Below are 11,305 nucleotides of genomic sequence, written 5' to 3' on the forward strand. Positions count from 1 at the left end.
AAATATAAAAGTAATGGGTATACATTTGGGGTAAAACAGCAATCTAAGGTCTAATAGGCATTTAACGCTTTGGAAATTGTGCTGTTTCATACTCTGAAAACCTAATAGTTTCTTAATAATTAGTGTAAACATTAATAATATCTTTAAGCGTTCCATATACCTACTCCCCAGACAATTATATCAGAAGCAATAGAATGTTACTAATTTATTCATAGTATATATAGTTCAAAGCACAAGCTCAAATGCATCATTGTTACTTTTATAAATCAATAATATCATTACATAATCATATCAAGTCCAACTATCTTCATAACCCTAGCCCAATCATTCCTAGAATCTCCAATTATTCAACCATAAACTGATCAAATAAATAATCAAATCAAAAACACATTTAATCAAACACTAACCTAATGCAAATGTGTGGATCCCTGGAATAAACTACATATATAATCTAGCAGCAAAAAATCCAAATGAAAACCTAATTTCTAATCAAGCATACAATTGAACAAATGGCTATTAACATACCGCGAAAGGAGCGATGAAGGAGCAGAAGCAAATAGGAAAACGGAAATCGGTTGGAGGTCCTTCACCGGCGGTCAAGCGATGTCTGTCTCCACAATTTATTACTTCAGTTGGAGGTCCTTCATCAAAGTTTAATTGTCTTCATCCAAATTTAATGACATAAAAGTTAAATGCCTAAAAAAGGATTTGTGCCACTCAAATTATAATAAAATGGTGGCACTAAAATATGTTATAAGAATATAAGCGCATACGCAAAGTGCCACTAAAAACCTAAATTAGTGGCACAAAAGCTAAATGCCATTAAATCGTGTACCATAAGATTTTTAGTGGCATACGCAAAGTGTCATTAAAACGTGTGACACTATACTTAATGGCATAAACAAAGTGCCACTAAAATCATACATTAGTGGCATTAAAACTAAGTGCCCAAAAAATGTGATATGAGCAACAATGGCATACGCAAAGTGCCATTAAAAGTTTAATTAGTGGCACAAAAGCTAAATGTCATTAAAACGTGTGCCATAAGATTTTTAGTGGCATACATAAAATGCTACTAAAATTATAAATTAGTGGCACTAAAACTAAGTGTCACTAAAATTTTGTGCGAAGCAAATATGGCATACACAAGTGCCATTAAAAACCAAAATCAGTGGCACAAAGGCTAAATGCCATAAAAAACGTGTGACACTAGATTTTTCGTGGCATACACAAAGTGCCACTAAAATCATACATTAGTGGCATTAAAACTAAGTGCCACTAAAAATTTGATATAAGCAACAATGCATACACAAAGTGTCATTAAAAGTTTAATTAGTGGCATAAAAGCTAAATGCCATTAAAAATGTGTGCCACTAAATGACATTTTGTTTGTAGTGAATCAAGTTTAACCACTGTTCTAATTATGTCACTAACGTTTTTTTTGTCATGATTCAGTCATTCAAGTTTCACTTAATGGTTTTATTTAAACAATAGTGAATCTTGGTTATTATTGTATAAAGTTATCCCAGTTAAACATTCTTTGAACCAAATAACTCCCTTAAATTTCAATATTGAAATATTTTAAGAAAAAATCTAGTACACCAAAAATATATTGCCAAGTGTTAAATGCTATATTAAAATAACGGACTTTTGTTCGATGCAACAATCATGTCGTTGGAATTATTGGGTTTTTTTTCTCTTTAGTTAACAGACCAACTTCGACATTTTTCATAGATGACAGTGATCCAACTATACCAAAAAGAATAATGTAGGGTGTTTTTAATTTTTTATCGTGTTGGAAGACTTTTATGCCCGTCATTGTTGTAACTTTTAAATGTACATTTAGTTTTGGAAAGTTAAACAGCCACATAACCATGTAAACAAATGGTAAAATGTTGAACTCTTGGTTTCACCTTTTAAATGGTCGTGTAACATCAAATCAATAGTGCTGTGTGATTAGTATGTTAATGACATGTAAGATTGATTTCTTTTGAGAATCGCTTTGAGCTTTAAGAACTCGAAAGAACTAAACGTAACAATTTTTTTTTTTAAATTTTTTTTACACATGCGTAATACGTAAATGTAAGTAATGTATAAAAAATTACAGTATTTTTTTACACACTTAATCGACTTATTACACATGTGTAACTAACATTTAAACTTGTGTAATTATCAAAAATACTTATTCTCTCTGCTGATTTATTTTTTAATCAAATTTAATCTCAGCCACATATTCAAACTCATTTAATTAAATGTGTGGTCCAAAATTGAGTTCTTAAAGTTCTTACAACTTATTAAGTTCTCAAAGCCCGAGTCAAACTTTAGGGGTGGTGGTTTAGTAATGCAACATATTGAACTGAAATAATGAAGTAAAGATATGTAACCTATTGAACTGAAATAATGAAGTAAAGTGTAAGAAAAAAGTTAAGCCAGCTACTAATTATAAAGTTAACTATAAAATACTAATTCCGTGTGATATGAAAATGCTAGAATCATATTGGTCCCATGTCATCATTAAAAAACAAGCTAATCTGAAGAATATATGGAAAAGTAACATATTAACAGAAAAACAAAACGCTTATGGCATTGTTATTGAGTTACTCAAATAAATCAAATGCCATCATTGAAAAGCAAGCTAATTTTAAGAATACATGGAAAAAAAGCGGCAGCGGCAGCGAGAGCAACAGCAATAATAATAATAATAATAATAATAATAATAATAATAATAATAATAATAATAATGATAAAAGAACAAAACGTTTATAATACTGTTATTGAGTTACTTAAATAAATAAAATGTCATCATTATAAAACAAGTTAATTTGGAGAATATATGAAAAAGTAATAATGATAGAAAAACAAAGCATTCATATTGATTTATGTTATTGTTGTTGAGTACTAACACATCAAACGGGTTTGCGTCCCTACGGTTGCGATGAGAACCTTTATATATAGAGTGAAAAAAACCATGTGGGATGAGGTCTGACTTTGGTTGGTAGGCTGGTGACCATATTAAAAACGTGTGGAGTTGTGTGTGTGGCTTAATGGAGCTTAAGAGTTACTATATTAAAAAGTTGTGAGGTTAATTATGTAATTAATGAAACTTAAGAGTTGTTGTATAAAAATTTTTGGGTTAATCGTTTAACTAAATGAAAGTTGTGACGTGATATTCATGGGGTCAATTGTACAATTAACAAAACTAGAAAATGACCTTAGTAAAAAGTTGTGGGGTTAAAAACGAAATTTACGGGGGTACAACATGCAAATAGTGTGGCACGGATTTTGAAGACATCCTTTAATACATAGCACAATATATATATATGGTTTATTACAAAAAAAGAAATTCGAATGTCATCTTATCATTTCTCTCCGGTTAGCTGTCTCTCTCTTTTATTAAATACACATCTTATTTCTTAACAATGATTTATTTGTAAAGAAAATAGTAATTATACTAATAAAACATACTTATTTTAAGTGTCTTTAATTAAAAACAAATCTTTGAACTTTGATTATGAGCTACGTTAAATGTACCCCTCCCTTGTTATACTTTTTCATTGAACTTTGACTTCCTTCAAATACTTTATTTGACATATTACCACCCTCTAACATTTTTAAAATTTTATAGTCCCTCTTTAAAAGTTTTATTTTTATTTCTATAATGTTTAATTTTATTTTTTTTTATTTCTCTATTTTTTTATTGACATTGGTCATGAAAATATTTATTATTATCATTGTCGATGCATTATTATATTTATGTGTGTGTGTAAAAGACTGATAGTAATATTGATACAATTTAAAATAAAAAAAATATTAATAATATTTACAATGATAATAATACAAATAATTAATAATAACAAAACATATTTTAATTTGATATATTTTGTGGAGACTATTAAGTGAAACAAAATGTTGAAGAACTAATATGTGTATTAATAATGTTAAGCGGACATTTAGTTAAAATCGTATAGAACGGGGGTACATGTAGCAACACCCTTTAATTATATAACTTTTTTCCAAATCAAGTACTAAAGAGATCAGATTATATTAGATAGTAATTAATGTATTTTCAAAACATAGTTATATATTAATTTTTATACATGTTTGATTTTTTTTTCTTTTTAAAATCATTAATATTAATATATGTGATACATTTTTCACTTATAAGTTGTAAATAAAAATTTTAACAATTTTTTGTATTAATATTTTCCACCTCGTATAATACACGAGTTTTAATGTATTTTTATATAAACAAAATCAGCTCATATATAAAGTCTGAATTTAAATCTATACTATATAATAAATAAAAGTTTTCTCATGCTACATGTTATTCTCTTATGCATTCTTATTATTTCTTTCCGCCTCTCTCTCCTATTAATTATATATACTTTTTAAAGTTCTTTTTATATATTTTTTGTTCAATATTTTCTCTAATTGCTTTTACAAAACGTATTTTATATTTTTTTTAAAAACGTTAGATTTATTTATAAAACATTTTTATAAACCGAACATTTTCATTATTCAACGAGATCATTGTTAAAAACACGTGGATCTTTAATTGAACCCGATCCGCCTTCTTTTCACCTGTAACCGTAATATATTTCTTTCTATCAATATTACGTCGATCAAAACATTATTGATTCTCCTTAAATGTACATTCTTCAACTAATCGAACATTTTCTTCTATTGATTGTTGGTTCGTATTGATTTGATTGTACCGTTTATGTTCTCTTAATACTATTTTACTTTAGTTGCTACTGTATTTTTAGTGTACTATCTAATGTTGTATCGAAAGAAGTATTTAGAGATTTATGATTTATTTTTAAGTTTGTGAGTAGTAGTTATAATTTAATTTCGTACTTAATATATTACTTAACTTTATTTATCAAAAGTTATCACTTACAAAATTTAAGTTGTCCAGCCCGTGTAAGACACATATACATTACCTAGTATTCAAATCAAAGCGAAAGTTATAAATTCATATTTGTTTTGAAATACGAAATCATAATTAAGTTGTTTGAAGACTCAAATTTGTTCCGAAATACGAAATCATAATATAATTTTTGAAGAAAATGAGATTCGATGGCCCAAAACACACTTGTGTGTCTTAAGCGAGTGAACTCGGTTTAGTTCGGTCTTGGTTCGGTCATTGACTCAGAATAAAACCGATAATGGTTTCCACATATCCAATACCATAGAACTTTATTAAAATAATTTAGAAATGACAATACTCAAGTTTACTTACAACATGTTAAAATAAAGTGTTTAAACAATGGTTCGGTTTCGGTCCGGTCCTTGACTCAGAATAAACCGAGGATGGTTGCCACATAGCCAATACCATATAACTCATTAAAATAAACTTAAAAATAATAATACTCAAGTTTTACATACAATATGTTAACAATAAAGTATTAAAACAAAAGTTCAGTTTTGGTTCGACTCTTGACTCAGGATGAAACCGAGAATGGTGACCACATACCCAATACCATAGAACTCATTAAAATGATTTGGAAACTAAAGTAATTAGAAACTAAACAACATTAGTAAGTTTGCATAAATTAAAGTGTTTAACAAAGACTATAATAGTCATCCATGAAGCCTTGCCTAGCAATACACCTAAACCAACATGGACGGAGAAGGGAGAGCCAAGGGAACAAGGGGAGTATGTTTTAAACAAGTTATAATAACAAGCATTAATTAACAAGAATTAGTTAGAAGAAAAAATTAGCATTAGTTTAACCTTGAGAAGTCCAACTATCAATAGTTTGGAGAGAATACTTAGATCTAGGTTGGGGAGAGTTTGAGGTGAAAGGGCAAACCCAAATGGGATTCATTGGCCTTGTTTATATAGGAAAATAGTGAATGATTGGCCATAGTGTTGCTTTTTAGAAGTTTCATGCATTTGGATGGTTTAAGTTGGTCAAATAAGGTGTAAACAAACAAATATAAGTTAAACCCAATATTTCATTAATAACGACAGATCCGAAAGATCAAAACGGGTCGGGTTTTTGATACAAATATAAATATAAGTTAAACCGAAAATGACGAATGTTACAATTCCATCTCAATTTCCATGTTGAATTAAATCATAACCAAAATATTTCAAGATAAACACCCTAACCAACGGTCTTAGTGTTAATGTGTGCATTTATCTTTCCATGTATAAATATAATTATGTTTCAACTTTCAACCTTTCAATATGGAAAACACTACCTAAATCAGTTTGCGTGCATGTCTTGCTATTTGCTTTTGTTTTCAATACTGTAAACCCTACCATAACGAACCTAATTAACACCAACCGAATTCGTGTCGACTCGTCATCCCACCGCTCGGCCTATATTGACCGAATAAATGTCTTTTTTTAGATATGTTAACTTTTTACAACTTTATTATATAAGTTTAGTTTCAGTACCTTAACAAACTTTATTGATATTAACCGAATTCACATCGACTAACCGCCATAACACCTTATTAACCGAATAAATGTGAGCAACAATGGGAATAGAATATAAAGAAATGGAGGGTGGGCCGACTCGGGTCGGACCAAATATATATTTCTACAATTACGCGTTTTATTATTATTCCCGTCAAATCCCACCGTCGCCGCCGTCGTCTCCGCCGTTGGCCGTCCAAATTAGGGTAAATCAAATTCCTTTTAATTCTAATAATATACTGTATATATTATTCGTTTAACTCGTTATCTATCTGTGTATATTATTTGCAGACTCTAATTTACTCACAAGATATCTATCAATCAAATCAAGGTGACTTCCCACTTTAAACCCTAATTTTAATTTCTATTCTTTTGTTATATTAATTGCATGCAATTGGATGATCAACTCAATTGCTTCTATTGAATTAGGCCTACATACTATACTTTCAGCCTTGAGGCTGCTTTAATTGTTAAAAACAAATAAAACCCTAATTTGTATTACCATGTTATTCATTTCAGTATACAAACAGATTTAAACCCCGGTTTCAAACCAGTTAACTGAAACCGAAACCGATCATAAACCGGTTTTTACTTTTGTTGACCAAACCAAACCAGTTTCAACCTGGACCGGTTTAGGGTTTAAAACCGGTTTGTGCACCTCTAGTCGGCTAAGCAGTTAATGCGGAAAAATATCGGATATCGGTCAACAACCGATATCTGAGATATTGGTTATCGCGGTGGGATAATTTTAACATCATGTAAAATCCATATATATAGCAGAGCAATTTAACACTAATAATTTGGTATACTCTCCTACCATTAACAAATTAACCTTTTGCAACTTGCAAAAGACTAACAATCATAGCAAGTAGGAACTTATTAAGACTTAAAACACTAACATTTAACGCTAAAAATTGGTAACTAAGACTTAAAATACTGATATCGGGAATATAGGTGATATATCGGTCAATATAGGCGATATTATCAGTACCGATATTCTGACCGATATTTTAATCGATAACCGATATATCACCGATATCGACTGCATAGCTAGTTGGAAGTGATATGAGGATTGGCGATTAATCAGGATTCATCGGAATGGAATTCATACGCACACACACACACATTTTTACATGTAATATTTTATATATATGCACGTTTTTATATATAAACACATTTTTATGTATATATATACGGGATCACCGGAAATTTCCTGGAATTAAGGCCCAACCAGGACCGATTAAGTTTGACAGTCTGACTACTGATTTTCTTGTTGATTACCCAAATTAATCAGTCAGTGGCCGATTACCGATTAATGATTTGACTAGTCCTGATTTTTCCAACACTGAGATTTACACATATATTCATGGTTTACTATATTTGTTGGTAGCAAAAATGATGCAAGGCAGTGTATTGGCGGTCACTGACAACGTAGTAGTGTCACTCAATGAAGTTCTGAATGTTGTGAGATTGGTCAAGCAGGAGGGTGTTGAAGAGACTAATCCTTTGATTATCACTCAAGCTTCATCTCTAAGTACCTTTCTGTCTCAACCGTTTTATGAAAGTTTAATTGTTGTTTTATATGTTAATAGTTTGATTCAATAAACTTACTTTCATTGTCTTATATTATACGTTGACACGTGGCAGGTTCTTTGCCCATGGATTCATCGTCTATTGATATCGTGATATTTATTAGCAAGTCATCAGATTTTTCTGGTGATAAGTTGTTTGAGGAATGTTCACGAGTTTTGAAGCCCGGTGGAGAGATCTTTATCCATCAAACTTCTGATGCCGTCAAGGAGACGGTAATGCATTTGATTTTATAGAATTTAAAATTATGACCATAACATATTTGAGTATTATAATCTTGTTTTTTTGATCATTTTGCAGGCAAAATCTTCTCTTGAACGCAAGCTATTGGTTTTAGGGTTTTCAGATATACAGTTGGTTCAGACAGCCGAACTACAATCTCTTGGGGTAAGTTTATAGTTTCTAGCTGCATTGATGAGTTATTTTTAAGTTTATAGATGATCTGTTTCTAGTATGTGGCTATAGTGAATTTAATTGTATATAGGATTAGATGTAACAAACTTGTGATTATCTTGTTATGATATACCAAAGCACGCCCAAACACCATTCGTTGTAGCACGTTTTGTTACAGCAAAGTATTTGATGCTCTGATTATTTCACATTAATAATCACTTACTTAAATTAATCTTGTTAATAGATTAAGGGTAAGAAACCTACTTGGAAGATCGGTTCATCATTCTCCCTTAAGAAGCCAGTTAAAAGCTTACCAAAAGTCCAGATTGCTGATGATATGGATCTTATTGATGAGGATAGCCTTCTATCTGAAGAGGACTTGAAGAAACCGCAGCTCCCACCTGGTGAACGCCTTAAAATTTACTTCCTTTTCTATAAAAAGATTAAAATGGGCTAGTTTTTCTAAATGTGGCAATTTGGAATTGAAATGTGGTGGTTTGCAGTTGGTGATTGTGAAGTTGGAAGCACGAGGAAAGCTTGTAAAAATTGCACATGTGGGCGTGCTGAAGAAGAGGAGAAAGTGCAAAAGCTTGGAGTTACAATGGACCAGTTGGAAAACCCTAAGTCAGCTTGTGGCAGTGTAAGTCCTTTTAATGGCATATAAACACTACATAACATTTGTAATTATGACAATATTCATGATTGTTATCTTGTTGAAATGCAGTGTGGATTAGGTGATGCGTTTCGATGTGGCACCTGCCCTTATAAGGGTCTCCCTCCTTTTCAGCTGGGCCAGAAGGTACGGAAATCGGTTTTTAAAAGTTATTATTTTTCGGATCAGTAAACATTACATAGTTTGAGTAACAATGTGATGGTTTTTTCTTGCAGGTGACCTTATCTGAAAACTTCCTTGCTGCCGACATCTAGGTTTGACAAGCCATGGTGCATGTTATGTTATTTGTTTTTTATAATCTATATGTTATGTGGATTTTACATCAGTTTTGTGGTTCATACCAATGCTCTTGACTTGTTTTGGTGGACTTTTTCTTATGCAAAGGTAGAACATATTATAAGGAAATTTCTGTGGAAAGATTTACCCCTTTATATCCTAGGACCTATCTATACGTCTCAAAATATATAACAGTCATTCATCGAAGCAAATCATATATGACACGTGATACACCCTCGTCTGATCACAACCCCACGGTTAGCTATATGTCACCGATGCCTTAACGATGCACGTGTAATGGTTTCGCATAGTAATAAAATGTTGGATATCATGTGCACACAGGATATGACATGATCATTTCATTAAATGCTAAATATATTTTTCATTAGTTACTATTTTCAAACAATATGTCCCAACAAATATCACATGATCTATGATATAGAATGACATCTCAAAAAATAATCGGCCGTTGTCTATTCATATGATATTTAATTTTTTGCCCTTTTCAAAATACTGATGTGTGAAATTGTTCACATACTAAGATGTAGTTTAAGGATGGATAAAACTTGTAAATTGCTTTATTAAAATGAATCGAAACTGAGATAACATTGAACATAATCATGAAATGCGAAGACACTAACGACAAAAAAAAGATTCTTAATTTGGGTATGCAGATTTCTAGACATCTTCATTATTAGCTGCACGATCGATGCTCTCAATGCTTGCTGCATGATCTATGCTCTCGTTGTCGGGAAGGATGTTCAAATTACGCATTGTCATCTGAACAAGCATGTCAATTTCTTGTTGGGCATCAGGTAAAAAGTTATTGTCGGTGAGCTTGTTGAACCTCTTATTAGTAGGGTTATACTTCTGAACTATAAAACCCGGATATTCTTTACGTGCCGGGATATGACTTGGTTTAGTTACAAAGTGTACTTTACACTTGTGGGCGACAGCCTCAGCGGGAACCTCATCCTTGTGGAAACTATAGAATAGTTCCCTTGTATCAACCGAATCCATTGCCTGACCTTTTACGGCCTCACCAACTTCCTTTGAGGTTCTGGATCAAGAAGCAAAAAGTCCCCCTGCATAATATACAAAGTCAGATAATGTAACAATATTTTTTTGATATATTTGTCGACAAAATAACAAATGAATTAACAAATTAAGAATCAAGAAACCCAGTAGTTGTAAACATTTAACTCACAAGCTTGTGTCTTCATGAAATTTGAATGCGCTGTAATGATTCCTTAGCCGGGACCCCTCTCCAGAAATCCTAACAACATCACCAATTGGCTTTGCGATGTCCTCAACATGCCGTGGGACATCATCACGGCTAGAACTTGCGTCACACAACTTGATAAGCACCACTCTTTCCATTTGCTAAAAAATATTAAAAGTTAGATTAAAGATTATTTTTGAAATATAAAGCTATCATTAGGGGTGAGCAATAACCGAATCGGTAACCGAAACCGAACCGAAAACCGACGAAACCGAACCGATATAACCGAAAACCGAATTAACCGAACCGAACTCTTCATTTTATGTATTTAAACATTCATTTCATGTAGTTTTAAGCAAAATTTTAGCCCAAATTTGATTCCGCTTATTAACCGAAATTAACCGAACCGAACCGATAACCGATCGGTTAGGTTGGGTTAATGCTAATAACCGAACCGAACCGAACCGAACCGTGCACACCCCTAGCTATCATACCTTTGATTAGGATCCTTTAAACACACAACCTTTTCTTAATGCTTGTTATCTTGTAGTCTCGTAACGATATATATCTTATACACATGCTTCAGTTGTATTTATACACGTTTCCTATGATACACACTCCAAAATCACATGTTACATACAATATGATCATATGTTACACACATAATAGTATGTCACATGTATGTTACACACTGCATCAATGTGAGAAATGATCTTAGTAC

General features: G+C 31.7%; 1 protein-coding gene across 1 annotated transcript; it reads left to right on the top strand.

Annotated features, from left to right (window-relative positions):
- The first annotated feature begins 7,793 nt into the window (after window positions 1-7,793).
- LOC143582632 (anamorsin homolog) lies at window positions 7,794-9,491 on the top strand. Its single transcript, XM_077065150.1, has 7 exons — window positions 7,794-7,964; window positions 8,078-8,235; window positions 8,321-8,407; window positions 8,658-8,817; window positions 8,917-9,053; window positions 9,138-9,212; window positions 9,302-9,491. Exons 1-7 carry the CDS (start codon window positions 7,826-7,828, stop codon window positions 9,338-9,340), a joined length of 795 nt encoding a protein of 264 aa, XP_076921265.1. The 5' UTR covers window positions 7,794-7,825; the 3' UTR covers window positions 9,341-9,491.
- The last annotated feature ends 1,814 nt before the right edge of the window (window positions 9,492-11,305 follow it).

Source organism: Bidens hawaiensis, unplaced genomic scaffold (genome assembly GCF_021521415.1).
Source record: "Bidens hawaiensis isolate Kalapana, Puna unplaced genomic scaffold, B.hawaiensis_p1.1 tig00031816_1, whole genome shotgun sequence".
NCBI classification, from domain to species: domain Eukaryota; kingdom Viridiplantae; phylum Streptophyta; class Magnoliopsida; order Asterales; family Asteraceae; genus Bidens; species Bidens hawaiensis.

Bases quoted from the DNA above. Each gene is read 5' to 3' on its own strand.
- LOC143582632 (XM_077065150.1), top strand. From the start codon at position 7,826: ATGATGCAAGGCAGTGTATTGGCGGTCACTGACAACGTAGTAGTGTCA. The intron at 8,408-8,657 runs GTAAGTTTATAG...TCTTGTTAATAG, and splicing joins CCGAACTACAATCTCTTGGG to ATTAAGGGTAAGAAACCTAC. The intron at 9,213-9,301 runs GTACGGAAATCG...TTTTTCTTGCAG, and splicing joins CTTTTCAGCTGGGCCAGAAG to GTGACCTTATCTGAAAACTT.